At 35.0% G+C, this 22005-nt stretch overlaps 1 protein-coding gene across 12 annotated transcripts in view; it reads left to right on the forward strand.

The window, feature by feature from the left end:
* LOC145255614 (pleckstrin homology domain-containing family H member 2-like) overlaps nucleotides 1-22005 on the forward strand; it is a 1732783-nt gene that overhangs the window by 1193603 nt on the left and 517175 nt on the right. For all 12 annotated transcript variants that reach the window (XR_013863868.1, XM_080114122.1, XM_080114121.1 and 9 more), the window contains one exon: nucleotides 8363-8500. Coding sequence is in view for 11 of the 12 variants with exons in the window: in XM_080114122.1 (XP_079970248.1) it covers nucleotides 8363-8500 (138 nt within the window). In the remaining variant the exon portion in view is untranslated. The remainder of the gene's footprint in view (nucleotides 1-8362; nucleotides 8501-22005) is intronic.

A 22005-nucleotide genomic window follows, 5' to 3' on the forward strand; every position in this document is an offset into this window, starting at 1 on the left:
GTTTTTTGAAAAAGATTGGCGAGGGGGGGGGCAGAGAATGGAGCTCAGACGAGCACTTTCCATGGAAATAACGATAGAACATATATGGAAAAAGTAAACTTCCAATTGTCACGTAAAAACATACGACAAATAACCGGAATTGCTTCCTGAATCTCACCTTAAAAATTGAGCAATTGATCAGAAGGATGGGGTGGAAGGCTTACTTTTTTTTAAAGGGAAACGATACAAACGACCATCGCAGGGATTATATTGGATCGTTGTAAAGGTTGTAATATAAAAAAAAAAACATATTCAGCTCTACTAACGTATTGAGCACTTTTTATCTTATTTTTTTTTTTACCACTTCTACCTCTGAATATATACAGATATATATGTTTGGTGCTTCTGCACTATTGGGACGAGATTTCGTAGTTGATAAAAAAATAAATGCTTTCAACTGATTTTTTTTTGTCAATTCTAATAAGTTACAATGGTAACTTCCAAATTCAGCAGTTGGAATTTTTTTTTTGTAAATATTGCCCATTTGTGGAATGCAATACAATCAGGTTGCTTCCCAGTTGACTACAACATGATCGTGTTCAAGTTCAATGTTAACAAATTCCTGTTGAGCCGCCTTCTTAAATAATTAAATTTGGCCCAATTCCAACATGGTCTTCAATTCTTAAGGTGAGTATTTAGTTCTTTCCTACCCTAAGAACTGTAATACTACGGTCAGAAAATGGGATTAAAAAAGTCAGTTCCAGATGAGGAGCCCTCTGACTCTGCGAAAAATGCCTGTGCACTCCCGTCGGTATTCCTGACAGGACGCCATAGGCGATTAGGAATAAATTAAGCCTTTCTCAAAGAAAGAAGGCAAAGCCTGGGAGGGTGGACCTTCTAGAACTACACAGTACCAGCATTACACCGTAATTAACAGGGACCAGGAATGGTCTAATGTTGATTTTGAGGGCCGAGGGTGATTATCTCATTATTCACCTGACATATTTGGAACAATTACGTGGTACAGGTAAAATTAAATTGCCAAACACAACAATATGGCCTAAATTTTATACCCCTGTACGACGATTAAACTAAATAAAAAAGTAAATCTTATTTCTAGAATCCTTATTCTAATTTAGATAAAGACCAGTTAAATATTTGTAATTTGATCGTAGAAAATGTCTGACATCAACAGAAAGATTCTGGAGTTCGACAAGAGACCTGTGACGAAGGTCGGAGGTTACATGAAAGAAAAAAGTTGTGAAAACTCAAAATGAGAGCAGTAGTCTGAAGAATGTAAATGATACAAGAAAATGTTTTGTGTAAACTTTATTTGAGTTCATCAACAAAACTCCAGCTTTTTAGGTGAGAGACCTAATGTTCAGGTACACCTGAAAAAAATAAAATGCAAAAAAAAACAAACAAAAAAAAAAAAACACCTGGACTACTGCTATGCATCATCAACACAATAAGATCACAGCTTTTAAAGTTTAGTAAGTTCACAGGTATTTGAAAATGAAAAATGGAAGATAAACGCTTCCTGTATTTGTGGCTGTCCACGTGATTCGTGATTCGATTAAATTGCACTACACGACATTATTATTCTCAAATGCAAAAACAACAACAACAACAACAATATAAGTGCAGAAAAATTAAATCTTTGAAGATTTTCAAAGATAGCCGAGGTCTGAAAACAATTTAAATCGCATTGGAAAGATTCAGTCATAAAAGTTTAATCTTCAGACAATGGCTGAGCACAATGTCGGGCTCTCTCTCTCTCTCTCTCTCTCTCTCTCTCTCTCTCATATATATATATATATATATATATATATATATATATATATATATATATATATATATAGCCCCTTTAAGAAACTCGTTTCTTATCGTTGAGCACCTTCAGTTGAATTAAAAAGTCGGTCAATTTAGCTCTTACGCGCAGATCATCATATACTGATTAGATCACTCTGACTGATGTTAAAAGCATTTAATGAAATAAATGGTTAAAAATATTCAACAGCATTTCTCGTGGTAAACGATAGCCGAATAGATAAGGTCCTTGCTAATGAAGCCAGAGATGGCTTTTGTCGCAGGGTTCAAATCTATCAACTGGTGATACTGAAGATTACCAAAAGGATATATGTACACAGTGTATCATAAAAGTGAATACACCCGTCACATCTCACATTTCTTCAAGTATTTAAGTATATCTCTTCATGAGACAACACTGAAAAAATGATTTTTTTGACACAATAAAAAGTAGTCTGTCTGCAGCATATATAAGAGTTAATTTATTTTCCCCTCAAAATAACTCAAAATATAACCATTAAAAGCTAAATCCCTGGCAACAAAAGTGAGTACACCCCTTACGAAAAGTTGTCAATATTAACATACAACATGTCAACTTTCAATATTTTGTGTGGCCACCATAATTATCCAAAACCGCCTTTACTCTCCTGGGCATGGAGTTTACCAGAGCTTCACATGTAACCACTGGAATGATCTTCCACTCTTCAATTACGATGTCGTCAAGCTGGCGGATATTTGAGACTTTGCACACATCCACCTTCTGCTTGAGGATGCCCCAAAGATGTTTTATTGGGTTCAAGTCTGGAGATATGCTCGTCCAGTCCATCACCTGTACCCTCAGCCTCTTCAGTAAAAAGCAGTGGTTGTCTTGGAGGTGTGTTTTGGGTCATTGGCATGCTGGAACACTGCTCTGCAACCAGTTTCTGGAGGGTGAGGATCATGCTCTGCTGCAGTATTTAACAGTACATGTTGGACCTCATGTTTCCCTAAATGAAATGTAACTCTCCAATACCTGCAGCACTCATGCAGTCCCAGACCATGACATTTCCACCATCATACTTGACTGTGGGCATGACACACTTATCTTTGTACTCCTCAAATTGGTGTGTATGGCTGTCACCCTAGGAGGAAGCCTATTCTAAAGGCAATACACAAAAAAGACCGCAAACAGTTTGCTGAAAATATGTCAAAAAAGCCCATAGATTACTGAAACCATGTTCCATGGTCTGATGAGACGAAATTTAATTTGTGTGGTTCTGATGATTATATTTGGTTTAAGTGATTTTAGAATCAGAATCAGTAATTGTTTTGGAATCGGGAATAGAGAAAAGAATTGGTAATGGTATCAGATTCGGGAAAATATTGGAACATATATATATATATATATATATATATATATATATATATATATATATATATATATACCAGCATGGGTGCCTGGCGTTGCACGGGTATTTGGAGGTGTATCTTGAGCAAAAAAAAAAAAAAGCGGTCAATTTTTTAAACTTTGACCCCTATTATGACCCCTTAAAATTTATTGTTTTTGGCTCAAATCAAGTTAAGTTAGATCCATATCCAAGGAACCCATATCTAAAATTTCAAGTGTTTAGACCCAAAATTGTAGGAGGAGTTTGGTAGAGTTCTTAAAGGTAAAAGCGTTGAACTTTTAGTCCTTAATCGCCAAATTTCTGGCCGAAAACCGATCACATCGTTTTTCCCAAATCTCAGTACCCTGTATATCAAATTTCGAGTCTGTAGACTTAAAATTGGCAGAGTTATTGCGTAGAGAAATGTAAACACACAGACACACACACAGACAGATACTTTCACTTTTATATATATATATATATATATATATATATGTGATGATTGCAACGTCTTGTCAGACGAGTGCCACTCCCTCAGACATTTAAAATTCATGAGCCCAAAATTCCTGAGGGAGTATCTATACAAAGATGATGTTACAAAGTCTTAGCTTTGTACAACAGCTAAGTCTCTCTCTCGGTTCAAAATGTTGAGATCCAGCAACAAGCAAGAGCAAGATAGCCAGCAACAAATTAAACTGCAGACCATAAATATATATATATACATACATATATATATATACTTATATATATATATATATATATATATATATATATATATATATATATATATAATCTGTTCTCAATAACTTTTCCATGTAAACCATTTATTACAAGCAATTCAATGGATATTTCTCCCCTTCCCCGATCCAATTCTCATTGCAATCTGAAACATTCTTGCTTGCATCACGGTGTTTAATCTGACCTGAAATACGTGCTCTCCCTCCCCCATCCCTCATTATACCCACTTCGGAATTGTCCAAGAGAACTTTCGTTCCAGCATACACTCGGGTGTTATCCAAGGAGCTTCCTGAGTTATCTTTGCACTGGACGGAGGACATGTCGTTTAGAAGACAAAAATAGACAAACATGTCTTGAAACGGTGATAAGAATCGGCTTTTATTTGGCTTCGCACAGAATTTGCAACAAGAACACGTAATTCTTCAGCAAACATGTGAGTGTTAACTTGTGATACGGGCGTTCTTTGGACTGCATCCATATAACTTTTCAAAATCCATATGTGACCGCAAATACAAACTTAAAAAAAAATATATATATTTAATTATTATATTATCTATAAAAGTGAGAACGTGTGTATGCGTGTATAAGGACACTTCTTAACCTATATACTCAACGAATTTTTGATCTACAGACTTGAAATTTTGTATGTAGAGTATTAAGATACGCGGAAAACTTTTTAATCGGTGTTCATCTGGAAAAAAGGGCTGCTAAGGGATAAAAATTGAAAAATTGGTATGTATGCGTCATCAGATATTTTCTCTTTATCAACTCTTTCACGAGGTTTGAAAACACTTTTTAATGATCTTGGCAAGCTGGCCTAACCGTTATCGTATTTGACTAACTATCTTTAGGTTTTGGTTTCGATCTCAGCTCGAGTATTGTTTCTTTAATTACAAGAAGTGAACTGTTTTGAAAAAAAACATAACAAATAACAATTACAAGACGCCTCTCCAACCCCCTATATCCATGACAAATAACACCTTACTTGATAACTCTACCTTCAAACTCATCGGCCTAACGTTTGCGGGCAATATGAACTGGAACAAATACATAGAGGACATTGCAAAGGCTGCGACAATGAAGATGGGCTCCCTCTATCGAGCTAGAAGACTACTCACGCCTGGTAATATCCTACACCTTTACTAGGCCATCATTCGCCCATGCATGGAGTATTGTTGCCACATCTGGGCTGGTGCACCTACCACTAGTCTCTCCCTCTTAGTTAGTCAAAAAAAGAGTTGTCAATCTAATCGGTCCCACTTTATCAACTAAGCTCCAGCCCCTGTCCCATCGCCGCAATGTTGCATCACTGTGCCTGTTTTACAAATATTTTAATGGAATGTGTTCTGATGAACTTGTTTCACTTGTACCCCCCTCGACGTACATATCCCTGACAAACCTGCTTAGCAATAAGATCTCACCCCTTCACTGTTGTTGTCCCTAAATGCCAGAAAACTTTCTATTCTAATAGTTTCTTCCCTCGAAAGGCTAGACTTTGGAATCCCCTTCCTGATGCCTGCTTCCCTGGCTGTACTGATATGCAGAAGTTTAAATGTAGCATAAACAAATATCTTGTTAATCTTTCCTAGACATGGCCCCAAATAGTAGCCCCTTACGTCCAAGTGGCGATATGCTTTGTAAGGGGTGAACATGAGTAAAAAATTAAAAAAAATACTCACATGCTCAGTTTCTTTGTTGTTTTTTTTTTTTTACTTCATTTTATTAAAGGAACTTAACATTACATTTAATACCGGGCAATGCTGGGTAAATCTTCTAGTATTTTAATATATAAAAATATATATTATTGGAGAAATATCATCATATGTTCATATGTAACAATAAATATAAACCTTAAAAAATATATATTAAATTATTATATTAAAATATATATATATATATTATTGAAGAAATATCATCATCATCATCATCATCATTCTGAACAGAGCTGAAAGGGAGAAAGAGACCAAATATCAAGGTCTCATGTATGATATGAAAAGAAACTGGAATCTTGGAGAGATATCAATCATACGAGTTATTACCTAACTAATATTCCTGGTGAACCAAGTGTAAGAGAAATCCAGACAATTGCACTTAAGGGAACAGCGAGGATACGAAAAACAACTCTCGGTTGGTTTCTATAAAAAGCAGGGGAATGTTGGCAGCTGGTCTAGCTGCCCCATACCCAGCATTACAACTTTCAAAGAAAAAAAAAGTGTCTATGAATTAAGACGACCCATTTTTGCGGTTAAATTAAATACATTTAAAATTTTTTTTTTTTTTTTTTGTGAAAGAAAACACTATTCACCAAGTGTTGAGAGACGACTTTGGACAAAAACCCTTTAAGATGCTGCGTCGTTATGAGCTAACATATCATCATGTGACACTACGCCCCCAAAATGCAGGAACATCTTGAAGGATATTGATGAAGGCATGTTACCTAATCTGGTTTTCGCAGACGAGAAGAAATTCAACATTCAGCGTGTGATAAACCAGCAAAATGATCGAGTTTGGTGCCTTCTCGTCCTCCACTAAACGTCAAAATTTCCAGTCTGTAATAGTTTGGCCAGCTGTCACAGTAACCGGAAGATCACCCCTCCTTTTTGTCCCATCTGGAGTCAAATTAAACTCCCAGCAGTACATCAGGGACATTTTTGGAGTGTTTTCTGCTACCTTGGGCTAAGCAGCACTTTCAAGGTGAACCATGGATTATGCAACAGGACTCTACACCCTCTCATGGCTCCAAGTTCACAAAATCCTGCATTCAGAGGAAGATCTCTTCCTTCATAAGTGATAAAGACTGGCCAGCAAGGAACCCAGATTTGGACCCGTTGGACAACTCTATCTGGTCCATCTTTGGGAATAAGATCTGCTCCACTCCTCATCCAACTGTGAAGGTAAAATTGTTGAAGGAGTGCGCTACCATCCCTCAGGAAATGCTCCATGTTGCTTGTGCCTCGTTCACATTCACAGATTGAAAGCAGTAGTTGGTTGGTTGGTTGGTTGGTTGTTTTTGTTTTACGGCATATCAACCCTTTTCGGGTTATTTAATGCCAAATCCAAAGATTTTGAAGAAAAAATTTTTAATAGAATATATTTGTTGTTTTCAAGTCGGTTTCTATTTAACCCATATTTGGAACCCTAACAGGTACTACCACTCCGGGTCAGAGTGGACCTGGGAGCAATGGTAATTAAAGGGTGGCTCCACACTCCCCAAAGCCCGCAAGCTGGGGCCTCACCACTGGATATAGTTTAAGGTCATATCCAGGAACCCCATTGAGGGACTTTTACCCTCTGCAGGGAGGCAGTCAGTGTATTCTAATGCCCCACCGACAGGGCCCGAAAGCAGTAGTTAAAAGCAAAAACTGCTATAGTGAATAAATATATATTTTTTGAAAGTCTTTACTTTAACCTATCTAATCATAAATAGCAATACAGTTTTCACGTTCTATTATTTGGGATAGAGGGCAAAAGGTTTGTTGCCTTAATTCATGGACACACTGTATAATAAACAAATCGTCATCAGTATAATCATTGTCAGAGTCATCATCATCATCATTGTAATCGTTGTCATCATCATTAAATAATATATATATAAGCAAATCATGATCATCAATGTAATCGTCATCATCACCATCATCATTATTGTAATCGGCATCATCATCAGCAGCGGCATCATCATCATCATCATTGTAATTGACAACATCAACATCATTAAACACTATATATAACAAACCATCATCATCATCATCTATATCCCCCTTATTCTTTAAAAGCAAAACTAAAATACAAATTATAAAGTAGGAAATGGAAATTTACTAATGGAAATTTACTAATGGAAATTTACTTTTGTTTGTCCTTTTTTAGCAACTTACATCAAGTGGCTCCATGACTTGTCTGGAGCAATTTCCATAAAAAACAATTCTTTCTATGAACCATATAAATTAAAACAAAGTAAAACATAAGAGCTCCTGCAATCATGTTCTTATGCCAGACGTAGTTAAGCTTTTCATTGCAAATGTCATTTAAATTGCTGCTTATTTTGTCGTCAAATTTCATGAACGATGTTTCTGGCAAAGGAGGAAGAATTGCTGCTTTCTGGGTCGAAATCTATCCATCTCACACTTATCGTTGGCTAGTTTTTGACTAGGGTCATGATAACATCCACCCAGGCACTAAGTCCTCCATTTTTTGGATGGGAGTGGCTAATGTAGTATTTGTTCTGTGGTCATGATACCAACCTCCCAGGAACTACCTTCTCCTTTTAAGGTGGAGAGTAATGATGTGCTACCAAAAATGTTTATATTATGTTTTTTAAATAAAAACGAGAATCACTGATTTTAATCCCCAACCTCCCATGGACTACCTTTTCCTTTTTATTAGAAAGAAACTGTTTATATTTTGTCTTTTAAATAAAAGTAAGAATCACTGATTTTAATTTTGTGTTTTTTTTTTCTCTGTTATTTTTGCAGCTAAAATTAATGGAACAGAGATTAGCTGCCATCAACTGGCAACCCCAAGACCCTAACAACTGGGTACAGGAACTTGAGGGCCTGCTTGAAAGCAAGGAGAAGCGGATCGTAGAATTGGAAAAACAATTAGTAGAACAGGTAAGTGTTCGACCGGGCCTCCCACTCACACATGATTCATGCTCCCTCAACGTGGAGGAGGATGGAGAGGTTTTCTCTTCATTTTTGGGATGAAGAATTCTCATCAGTTCCATTGTTTTTCTTCGGACAATTATCGCTGTTAACATTACAATTTATACATGTACCATTTATTGTTTTTTTTGTTTTTTTTTACTCTTGTTCAACCCAAACAAGGTATGTTACCACTTGAATGCAGTAGGCTACTATTTGGGGTCATGTCTAACAGCGTACTATGTATAGAGATGGACGAGATTTCAGTTTACATTACATTTAAACTTCTTAATGTCAGTTACAGTCAGGATAGCAGGAAACAGGGAGGGAATTCCAAAGTCTAGCAGTCCAATCCAAGGAAAAAAAAAAAAAAACTATTAAAGTTGAAGGCTTTCCAGCATCTAAGGACCTCTGCAGTGAAGGGTTGGGGTTTGAATAGCAAGATGTTTGTTTGCATTATATTTAAACTTCTGCATGTCAGTACGATCAGGGAAGCAGGGAGCAGGGATGGAAGTATAAGTTTAACAGAGCTGCTAGTGCCTTTAGCAGCAGTAGCTGCATGATACATATGCGAATGATTGGACCAGTGCGCTAACTTACGTTAGAGCTGAGGAAGAAAAAGGAAAGAAAAGTAGAGAAAAAAAGACACACGTGGACGGAAAGTGACGGGAACATATGTGGGCGGAAGAAGACTGGAAAAAGTGTGTGTCAGAGTGAAATGGACGTATGACCTATAGCGGTGAGAAACTTTTAAGCCCGCATTGAGATGGCAGAGATTTGTAAAGTATATGCCAGGTGAGATAAACAAAAAGGATTTTAAAATAAGAGGCAATGTGAAAAGTTTAGTTGAATTTTTTCCTTTTTTTTTTTTTTGTTCTGTAGACCTATTAGATTGGAAACCCTTTTTTGGACCTATTAGATTGGAGACCCCTTTTTGGACCTAATAGATTAGAGACCCTTTTTTGAACCTATTAGATTGGAGACCCCTTTTTGGACCTAACAGATTGGAGACCCTTTTTTAGACCTAATAGATTGGAGACCCTTTTTTGGACCTAATAGATTGGAAACCTTTTTTTGGACCTATTAGATTGGAGACCCCTTTTTGGACTTAATAGATTGGAGACCCCTTTTTGGATCTATTAGATTGGAAACCCTTTTTGGACCTATTAGATTGGAAACCCTTTTTTGGACCTATTAGATTGGAAACCCTTTTTTAGACCTTTTCTAAGAGGGAAAGACTAATGGTGGCAACAACGCTCCTATGCATGAGCGAATGTTGGCTTTGTAGAGATACAGGATATCATCAAGTGTGAGTACATTTTTTAGCACGATAGAGGGAACTCACCTACAGCCTTTTCAATGTCCTCAATCTATTCGTTCTAGTTCATGTTGCCTGTGAACATTAAGCTGAAGAGTTTGAAGGAAGTGCTGTTAGGCAGGGTTTTATTAGTCAGACTATCATGACTAAATATTAAGTTTTACATAAACGTGGCTCTTGTCAGCTATTTAATCGCCAGATTAAAACCGATTTGAAAATATTATTGCACAAATATTAAGCATTTTGTGGCCCCTTCCTTTTACCGAACAAAATATGGAAGCCAGTAGGTAACCGAAAGAACATTCAGTAAAACAGTATTTCATATTTAATATACAAATATTTATAATATTATTAATCATTAAACTTTGTAAAATTCAAAAACATGGCAAGAAAAAAATGTATTGTTAAAAAAAATTCCTGATGGGGACTTTGTTATAAGCCGCAAATTACAAACTTTAAATAAATGATAGTTTATTTTAAAAAAAAATAAAAATACTGTACATATCCGATCTACTAACCGTCATGTTTTTGAATATATATATATATATTTTTTTTTTTCTTTTAAAAAAAAACAATATATATACGGCTCCGCATGTGGGGTACCAAATTGGTTAAAGGGAAAATTATTCTAAACTCGCATTTAGGTAAAAATACCCTTTCATAAATAATTGAATTCATTCAAAACGTATCACAAAAACAAAAACAAATATCGTATAAGAAAATTGCGATATATCCTAACAGTCGGCGGGATGGACCAGCGGTAAAGGGGTCAGGCTCATTACCGTGGGGTCTCGATTTCGAATCTCGCTACATTCAGCCACTCTGATGAGTCGTTGACGACGAAACACGTGTCAGTGGATAATTATATTAAAACACACACACACACATACACACACAATATATATATATATATATACCGCTCTCAAAAAAATTAAAGGGAAAACTATTCCCAACTCGGATTTAGATAAAAATATATATAAATATATAAGTTATGTAAATAATTGAATTCATTCAAAACGTATCGCAAAAACAAATATATATATATATATATATATATATATATATATATATATATTGAGCACTTTTTGGTAGATACCTGTTGTTTCAGTGGATGTACTTCTAGGAAACTAAGCTATACTGCCATAATATATATATGTATAAAACTACTTCATTCACTCACAGAAAATTAATATACGAAAGTATAGATTTATGCGTAAACATTTAAGTATTTACTTCAAAAGTGCTCAATACGTAGGTAGAGCTAGTTAGTAATTTATAAAATATATATGGCGATTAAGCTACACTGAATATTTCGCGTTTCGTCCACTCTAGGACTCTCCAGGCTTATGCACATAAGCCTGAAGAGTCCTAGAGTGGATGAAATACGGAATATTCAGTGTAGCTTAATCGCCATATATATTTTATAAATTACTATATATATATATATATATATATTATGGCAGTATAGCTTAGTTTCCTAGAAGTACATCCACTGAAACAACAGGCGTCTACCAAAAAGTGCTCAATAACAGAGCAGGTATATTCAATTTATTTATACAAACATTGATGGCTACATATGTGCATACATGTTTCTGTAATCATTTTTACGTCTTCAGGCCACACATATGTCGCCATCAGTGTTTGGATAAATAAATTAGATAAATATATACATATATATATATATATATATATATATATATATATATATATATATATATTATGGCAGTATAGCTTAGTTTTCTAGAAGTACCTCCACTGAAACAACAGGTGTCTACCAAAAAGTGCTCAATATATATATATATATATATATATATATGTATATGTATATATAATGTGTGTATCAAGAAGCCTGTGTGTTAGCATGATTATGCCGAAGTTAAGCATCGTTGAGCCTGGTCAGTACTAAAATGGGTGACCATTTAGGAATTCTAAGTGCTGTATATTTTCTCCAATTATCATAACATTGTTTCCAGTCGTTCTGGACTTCTCCTTGCCACTGGAATCAGGCAGTTCTCACTCAAGTGATGTTGGAGATTGCACAACTCTTGCATCACGATTACACGTGCATCCATTCTTATAGGGAGTATCCATTGTCTCTCAAAACAGAACGGAGGCCATTATATCAAGTAGCTCTTTTCATAAAAACAGAAAGAAGAAAATTATGCATTTTTTTTTTTTTTTTTTTTTTTTTTTTTTTTTTTTTTTTATTACATTTTCACCCCAAACAAGGCAAATTGCCACTTTGGTGTAGGGGGCTACTATCAGGGGCAACAACTACTGGGGTACTATGTAGGGATTTGGGCAGCAAGGTGTCGGTTCACGTTACACTTGAACTTCTGCACGTCAGTACTGTTGGGGAAGCAGGGACCTGGAATGGAATTCCAGAGTCTAGCGGTTCTGGGGAAGAAACTATTGGAGTAAAAAGATCTTTTACATCTAGGGATCTCTACAGTGTGGGGGTGGGATTTAGCAGCCTGTCGGGTTTGTCGAGGGTGCTCACGTCGTGGGGGCACAAGTGATTGCAGTTCGTCAGAGCATTCACCACTAAAATACTTGTAGAAAAGGCAGAGGGATGCAACATTTCGTCGATGGGACAGAGGCTGAAGCTTAGATGCCAGTTCAGGGCCTATCAGGTTTGCGACTCTCTTTTGAACCTTGTCAAGGAGCGAGAGACTAGTAGCAGATGCACCAGCCCAGATGTGGCAGCAATACTCCATTTATTTTAAGCTCTGATTTGAATATATGATAGAGTGTAGGTTATTGAGCTGATCGTTGATTTGATCTGGTTGGGCATGATAGCACATTGACCAGCAGAGAGAAGTGATGGAATATATCGCTGTGGTCATCCCTTTAAGTGGTTATCAACAAGTAACCAGGGAATGAAGCTGGCACGATGGGGGTATTCGCAAGTGGGATGAGTTAAAAGGATTTTACAGAAGATGCTGTGAGGATTCTGTATAAATGAAAATGAAGCTGGAAATGAATTTGATGGATGAAGATAAAAGGAATGGAGGAAAGGAAGGAAGGAAAGAAAAGAGGAAGTAAAAAAAAGTGAAGAAAAAGAAAGTAAAGTGAAGGAAATAAGTAAAGAAAGAAAGAAGAAAGGGGGAAATGAAAGAAAAAAAGAAAGAAAGGAAGAAGAGGGAATTAAAGAAAGAAAAAAACAAATTTAAGAAAAAAGGCAGAAAGAGAAAGTAAAGAAAGAAAAGAAGAAAGAAAGGGGAAGTAAAGAAAAAATAAACAAAAAAAGAAAGGGAGAAGAAAAGAAAGAAAGAAGTGGAAGAAAGGGAAAGTAAAGAAAGAAGGGAAGAATTAAAGGAAGAAAAGAAGAAAGAAAGGGACAGTAAAGAAAGAAAGGAAGAAACGTGGGTGGGAAAGAAAAGAGGAAGGAGAAAATGGAACAAAGGAAGGAAAAGGGAAACAAAAGTAAAGAAATGAGGAGGAAGAAAGGAAGGAAAGGAGGAAGGAAAGATGGAAAGGCGGATAGGGAGTAAGATAGAAGGAAATAAGGATAAAATAAAAAGGAGAGCGATGAAAAGAAGAAAGGAAAGATTGAAAGAAGGAATGAAGAAAGAAAAAGAAGAGGAAAAGAAAGGAAAGAAATGAAAGAAATGATGAAAAGAAAAAGAAGAAATGGATGAAGGAAAGATGGATTAAAAGACAAACAGAAAGAAAGAAAGAAAGAAAGAAATGATGGAGAAGGGGAGGGAGGAATGAAGGAATGAATGATGAAGAAGAACGAAGAAGAGAAGAAATGAAGGAAAGAAAAGGGAGAAAGTAAAATGGAAGGTAAGTAAGAAGGAAAGAAAGAAGAAAAAGAGGAGGAAAATAAAGAAAATCGGAAGGCAGAATGAAAAGTAGAAATGAAAAGGAATGAAGGACAATGGAAATTAAGAAAGAAATGAAAAGGAAAGGCAGGAGGAAGAAGGAAAGAAAAAAATGAAGGAAAATAAAGAAAGAAAAAAGGAAAGGAAGAAGAAACGAACTCACAAGGGAAGTAAAAAGAAGGAAAAAGAAAAGGGGAGGAAGGATGAAATGAACAAAAAAAGGAAAGGAAAAAGGGAGAAAGAAAGAAATCTATATCAATAAAAATGATATTGTCTGTGTGTACACTTGTCTACCAAATAACTCTGTCATTTTTCAGTCTACAGACTCGAAATTTGACGTAAGAGGTATTGAGATTTGGGAAAATCTTTCTAATCGGTTTTCGACTAGAAATTTGGCTGTAAAGGGGTCAAATTTCAACGATTTGACTTTTGAAAACTCTACCAAACTCCTCCGTCAATTTGGGGTCTAAAAGCTTGAAATTTTAGATGTAGGTTCCTCGGATATGGATCAACGTTTTAATTTGATTTGAGCCCAAAACAATAAATGTTAAGGGGTCAAAGTTTAAAAAAATATTGACCTCTCAGCCAATTTTTGGTCTGAACATTTAAAATTTTACATAAAGTGTATTCAAACATAGGGCAAGCTTTTAAATCGGTTTTTGACCGGAAATGTGGCTACCAAGGGGTCAAAGATCAAAAGATTTGATCTTTGCAGTCTCTAGCAAACTATTCGGCCAATTTTGTGTCTAAACATTTGAAATTTTACATAAAGAGTGTTCAGACATACAGCAAGCTTTTTAATCGTTTTTGGGGCGAAAATCTGGCTGCCAAGAGATCAAAGTTGAAAGAGTTGACCTTTGCAGACTACCAAACTTCTTCACCAGTTTTGGGTCTAAACACTTGAAATTTTAGATCTAGGTTACCTGGACATGAGTCAAACTTCTTAATATATATATATATATATCCATATGCACATAAAGTTATGAACAGTACATAGGATCTGAGCAAAACTGCTTATAATAAAGAAAACAAAACTAAAAGGTAGGAAGAAAATTTCGACCAACCAATTTATTTGCCGAATATTTAACGCCACTACTTCCGGTTCAAGTGAGCATCGGAGTAGTAATAACTTTGAGTTGACCAAAAATAAGGGCCTCACCACTGGGTGCAGATCCGTGTCGTATTCGAAACAGCGCAGTAGGAGAGGGGCGCTTACGGAATTCGAGACGATTATGTAAGGGAGATGATTAGCATCAACTAGGCAAAAATAATCATTTCTTTTTTTTGCAAGAGATAATTTGAGATGCTAAAATAATCGATTGAACATTGAAACAATTTCAAGTAAAAAAAGACCTCGTCTTCACAATCGCCAAGAGGCTTCATGTGCATAATGTCAAACAAGATTTAAACTTCTCTCTAACACTTGGTTTACTGGTTATATTTCTAATGAGTCCAGTTGTTTCTATAATTACTGGAAGATAAGGGTCTTCCTAAGATTCCAGTTTCTTTTCATGTCGTAGATTTGGAACTTTGCATTTTGTTATCTTTTTCCTCTCACCTCTGTTTAAGCCACCATCATTCTGGCTACTGACTTCTACTGAGGTTGCCTCTTTCTTTTTCTTGTCCCATATCACTATGTCCGATTTAATAGCTCCGTTTTCTATGTACGTAACTGTAAGAATTGCATATTCATACTGGGTGGTGTATGTTTTGTTTTAAAGAGAAAAGTGCAATTCAAGGACAAATATGGTTCAAATGATGTTTTAGGAATTTAACTTGACTAGATTTTATAAACAAGAAGGAATTTTAGATGAATAAAGCATAATATGTTTTAATAGAAAAGAATGAACAAAATACGTAACAAAGGTAGATCAACGAGGTAGTTTTGAAATATACATAATCAGTAGGGCTAGGACAACAGCATATTCTTTTCATTCTTTGGACTCTCAAGTATATATCCATTGATATCTTATATGTCTTTTATATAGTGACTAGCGGGGGGTACCCGGCATTGCCCAGGTGTTTTTGGGTGTGTGTGGTCGGGCGGGTGTGGGGGGTGTTAACGTAAGGCAAATGCGAAGCAGGAAAACGAACGTTGCGTGAAAAATTGCTTAAATAACCCTGCTTCAATATTCAAACTTAAAAAATCGAAAAAAAAAGAAAGACATCTCACACCACGATTCGAACCCAAAACGTTTAGATAATGAGGCCGTGCTCTAAACAACTGAGTTAAGACGACATCGCCGAAACTGTGTGAGTTTTTCAAATCTTTAAACTAAATCAGGTTACGACGTCATTTGCGCATGCGTAGAACCGAACTTGTCATGAGAGGACGGTTTTTGCTGACCCCCCCCCCCCTAGAAAACTGCTGATTTCAGGGTGAAGAAATTAACGTTTTTGGCCAATATTTCGATATTTGTCGGGCGAAGGTTGGACCTTTAAAATGATACCAATCTGCTGAAAATCTGTGACCCGTGTGGAAAGTTTTTGCGAGACATACAAACACACATACATACATACAAACAAACACATGCATACATACAAACACACATTTTCGCTTTTATATATATATATATATATATATATATATATATATATATATATATAGATGTGGTTCTCGGTTGATTGACAGTGTCTAACTGTGTCGGATAGATACTTGAGAGTCAAAACAAGGAAAAGAATATTCTGTTGTCACAGCCCTAATAATCAGTTAGGAGTTAGTCAGGAATTTTGAGCAAATGAGTTGGAATGAGTAGACGGGACAGGCAAGTTTTCAGCTGCTTGGGAATCGTTCAGCTATAGAAAGATTCAGCTGGAAAATCAGTAATATGTAAAAGAAATGTTGTGCAACCCCAGAACAAAAAAGTCACAACATGAATAAATGTAAATGTGGAAAAACAATTTGATTGTCGGGTGGAATAATGCAATGGTTTCGACAAAAAAAGGTACGTCTTTCCTTTGTCTGGGCAAGCAGACAATGGTGCTAGTTGTCCGTTTGTTGAACTATTGTTGAAGGTATCTATATCTGTTATTATATGTGTTAAAAATGTACACACACACACACAAGCCACGAACATTACATAAACAACTATATAACATGTAGACGACCTGGTCTATTCGTTTATACATTCCTGTTTTATATACACTCTTTATAGATCCCTACATTCCATACAGAAGCCCCGACAATATAACATACATTTGTCATTCATAAAAATCGTTTTATGTTTTGGGCAGCACTTGCTATCTGGTGACCCTTCTATTATTTCAATGGTTCATTGTATTTTCAGTTTATTAGGCATGCATGTTTCATATATACATATATATATATATATGTATATATATATATATATATATATATATATATATATATATATATATATATTAGTAAAAACCTGTAATAACAGTGTTCACTTATGACAAGAACTAGCTGATGTAATCGTCATATTTGTCATAAGTCTGCGTACTTTCTAATCCTTCTTGATTCATTGTCAAGGATAGATTCATCCAACTGCTTTATATATATATATATATATATATATATATATATATATATATATATAACTACTTCATTTACTCACATAAATTAATATATGAAAGTATAAATTTATGCGTAAACTTTAAGTATTTATTTCAACAGTGCTCAATACGTAGGTAGAGCTAGTTAGCAAGTTAAAAAAATATATATGGCGATTAAGCTACACTGAATATTCCGCGTTTTATCCACTCTAGGATTCTTCAGGACCTGAAGAATCCTAGAGTGTATGAAACACGGAATATTTAGTGTAGCTTAATCGCCATACATATTTTATAACTTACTATATATATAAATACATATATATATATATATATATATATATATATATATATATATATATATATAAAATAAAAATTACAATTAAATTTACCAAAATGATCCAAGATGGTAAAATTAAAGTATATTATAAATATTAAAGAATTAATATTTATACAGTTATCTCAGCCAGATGTAAAAGCTCAATAAAACCAAATAGGAGATAGAGCTTATAATACGAGCAAACATTTAATAAAACATGTTAAAAAACACTTTGAAAAAGAGTTAAAAACATATTTAATCTGAAAAGGAAACACTTGATAAGTGGATAGTCCTTAATCCGTGGAGTTTCAAAGAAATACTTTCCGTCTCATCAGAGGGTAGAAATTAGCAAAATGCGGGATCGGATTTTGCATACAAAAGACACTAATATTTCGTCTTCAAGTTATCCTTCTTCCCATCCTCCATCTGATATAGTTACTAATCCAATACACCACTCGAGTAGCCCCTTCATCTACAATCATATAACTAGCAATAATAATAATAATATTAATGAGAATAATAATATTTCTCCTAACAGCCATCTTAACACTAACAACACTCATTATCCCTTCCAAAATAGTCCTCAGTAAATTAATATTAATAACAGACCTCGAGCTTTTAATAAAGTACATACATATATTGGTGCTACTTCAACATTAATTAAGAAAAGAATATCAAACCACATTTCTTCTTTTAACAACCATAATTCTAATAATAACCAAGGAACTTCTCTAACCACTTTAATTAAAAAACTTAACTTTAATAATACCCCCTTCTCAATCAAATGGACCATCATAAAAAAGTTAAGTCTTATACTCCAGGCTCTAAGCCATGTCGCCTCTGCACAACCGAAGCTATAACTATAATTACTTCCCCTCAAAGTAACAATAAATTCTAAAAATGAACTGATCTCTTTCTGTAAACATACGTCCAAATTTAATTATGGCAATTTTGAAATTACATAGTTATTACTTTTACCTTTTAGATAGATATATAATTTTTTCTTTAACTTTATCGTTTTATATATATATATATATATATATATATATATATATATATATATATATATATATATATATATATATACAGGGTGTCCACAAAGTCTGGCTACATAATATACATGGTGCCCACAAAGTCTGGCTGCATAATCTACAGGGTGTCCACAAAGTCTGGCTACATTAAGTAGCCAGACTTTGTCGACACCCTGTGTGTGTGTTTATGTATATATATATATATATATATATATATATTCCGTTCTTTGCTAAAACAATACCTTTTTATCCAAATTCATATAACATAAACAATACCTTTTTATCCAAATTCATATAACATGTTGGTATGGTTCTTGGCTATACACAAAGACGATCCAAAAGGACCTCTACCAAAGCCAGGGACCACGCCACAGAAGAAAATAGAGTGAATGAAGGAAAGAGAAATAAGTTGAGAAGAAAGGAAAAGCTAAGTAAAATTTATTGAAATAAATCGATAAAAGAATAAAAATAAAACTGTCCGGTCAATGATCTCCATTATTTATTCTACCGACTTGTCGTCTCCATTTCACTTTTATGATCGGCCATGTTTGCTTTGTGCGCCATTTTGAAAGTCAGGCACACTCTGTCATAATTGTTATCGTCTGCTTACATCAGCGTTTCTATTGAAAAATGACCAGACGACAATCTTAAATCAGATGAAATTTTTCACAGAGATGAAATATGATAAAATCAGTTTTTTGGGGGTTTTCTTTTGTATTTTTTCACAGACAACCATAAAAAAATATTTTTATTTTTATGTTGGCATCGTTGAAAGAATGGATAGGAGTTCTTGGGTTATTGGAGGTAGAATAGTTGACGTAGCAGGTTTAGTTCACGGTAGACCAGCTGAGGTAGTAGAACAGATAGTGTTCAACGTGAGGTAGGACTACTTAAGATGGGGCTAGGTGGGAGTATAGCCATGTGTCGATAAAAATAAAATTTTCTCTTAGGAAGGACAGAAAAAAAGAAAAGGGAGAAGTAAGGGAGGAAGGAAAATTATTATAATAATCATTATTATTATTATTATTATTATTATTTTTTTTTTTATTATTTCATTTATTTATAATTATTAGATTAGGTGTTATCTTGAACAAGGATATATATACATATGCAAAACCAACCGCACTTACAACTGCTAATCTTTGTCAGTGCAATGGCAGCCAAAAGACAGAGCAGACAGTAGACCTCAAATTATCCATCAGAGTTTTCCTTTTTATATACAGTGGCCCTAGGATACGTTTTTTTCAGATTGCGGTGTGGAATACGATGATTTTCCGGTCCCTGGTTACGGTATTTGTCCCACCTGAGGGTGTTATTTATAATGTTATTTGATTATATGTATATGTAATATACACCGTACTGTATTTTGTTACTAATTTTAATGCCGTATCCCGGGGTTATAATATATATATATTATATATATATATATAAATAAATAATTTGAAGTTGCTATTTTCCAGAGGTAAGGTAACCAGTGAAATATAACGAGGTTAATACAAGAGCGCTCAATACCGAAGTAGAGCAAGTTACACTTTCAATTTATCTTTGCATAAGCAGTAATTTGTTGCTACACAGTCATGATAATGTTTCGGTCTTCTAGTATTTAGTAACCAGAGATCTCTTGAGGCAATAAGCGTTGTTGCCTGGAGAGGTCTCTGGTTACTAAATACTAGAAGACCGAAACATTCTCATGACTGTGTAGCAACAAATTACTGCTTATGTAAAAACAAATTGAAAGTAATTGCTCTTGACATATCTAAGGTCTTTGATAGGGTATGGCATAAATGTTTACTTCATAAGATCTCTAGCTATGGTATAGCTTGAAATGTCTTCTCAATTTTTAAATCATTTCTTTCTGATAGGTTCTTAAGAGTAGTAATTGAGGGGCAAAAATCAGAAGCTCACAGTATTAATGCCGGTGTCCCTCAGGGGTCCATCCTGGGCCCAACTCTTTTCCTGATCTACATTAATGATCTTCCAAATCACATCCTTACATCATTTGTAGACATTTATGCTGACGACACTACCATTTATGGTAGCACATCTAAGACAGTAAACGACCAAGTTCTCTCCAATTCTCTCTCCTCTGATCTTGAGCACATAGTACAATGGGGAAAGGAGTGGCTGGTTACTTTTAATGCATCTAAAACCAAGCTTCTCTCTTTACATCATAAACATTCTGATCCACATCTGGCATCAATTGAAATGAATGGCTCTCGTCTTCAGGAGGCCTCAAGTTTTGACAAGCTTCTGGGCTTGACCTTTACTCCTGATCTTAAATGGAACACGTACATCAAATCTGTTGCCAAGGCCGCTGGAAAAATGGTGGGATCTTTCTATCGATCCGGTAAATATCTCACTGCTGATGCTATTCTCTATCTATATAAGAGCCAGGTACGTCCAACGATGGAATATTGTTGCCACATCTGGGCAGGAGCTGCTAGAAAGGACTTGTCCTGCCTTGATAGAGTTCAAAATAGACTTCGTAGCATCGTAGGAGATGTCCTTTTCTCTTCCTTGCAACCTCTATCTCACAGAAGAGATGTTGCGAGTTTGTCTCTGATGTATCGTTATTTTCATGGAAGGTGTTCAACTGAGCTTCAGTCTATGGTCCCCCCTCGCCAAACCTTCACAAGAAACACTCGTCTAGCTGTACACACTATCAATAATTCCCCCCACTCTTTATCTGTGCCTAAACCTAAACGTAGATTCCATGAACAAAGCTTCTTTCTTAGAACTGCACGCCTGTGGAATTGTCTTCCGTTTTCTTGCTTTCCGGCTGACTACAATATGGTTGTGTTCAAGTCTAACGTAAATAAGTTCTTGATGAGCCGTTCTATATAAGTTATCAAATTTACCAAATTTTCATTACTAATGATTACTATATTGTCCAATGTCTACTGTACACTCTTTAACCCTTATCCTTGAGTGGCCTCTTGGCCGTGATAAGTGGTGATGCCTATGTAAATATGTATATATAATAATAAGTTTTTAAAAATATATATGGCAATTAAACTATACAGAATTCTGTGAAGCTTAATTGCCATATATATTTTTAAGATTTACTACCTAGCCCGACTTACGTATCGAACACTGTCAAAATAAATACTGAACAAAGAAACACAAAATTTTATGTAGATAAATAACAACAACAACAACAATACAGGAACCACTGCCAACGAGAAATCAATGGCAAGCAGCTGTTGCGATAATGCCAATTTATTTGCAAATGGTTGCGAAAGAGGTGGAGAGTACTGAAAAATTTGGGGAGACTTGTTGTCATTCAGCTTCCAGGGAATACCACAGGCTGTATTCAATGAGGTCTTTGATGATCTGTGTGAAAGCTCCTTGTGAGCCAATAATAATAATAATAATAAAAATAATAAAAATAATAATAATAATAATAATAATAATAATAATAATAATAATAATAATAATAAAAATAATAATAATAATAATATATGAAA

The sequence above is a fragment of the Euprymna scolopes genome, chromosome 31 (genome assembly GCF_053919585.1).
Source record: "Euprymna scolopes isolate OS-2025 chromosome 31, ASM5391958v1, whole genome shotgun sequence".
Taxonomy (NCBI): domain Eukaryota; kingdom Metazoa; phylum Mollusca; class Cephalopoda; order Sepiida; family Sepiolidae; genus Euprymna; species Euprymna scolopes.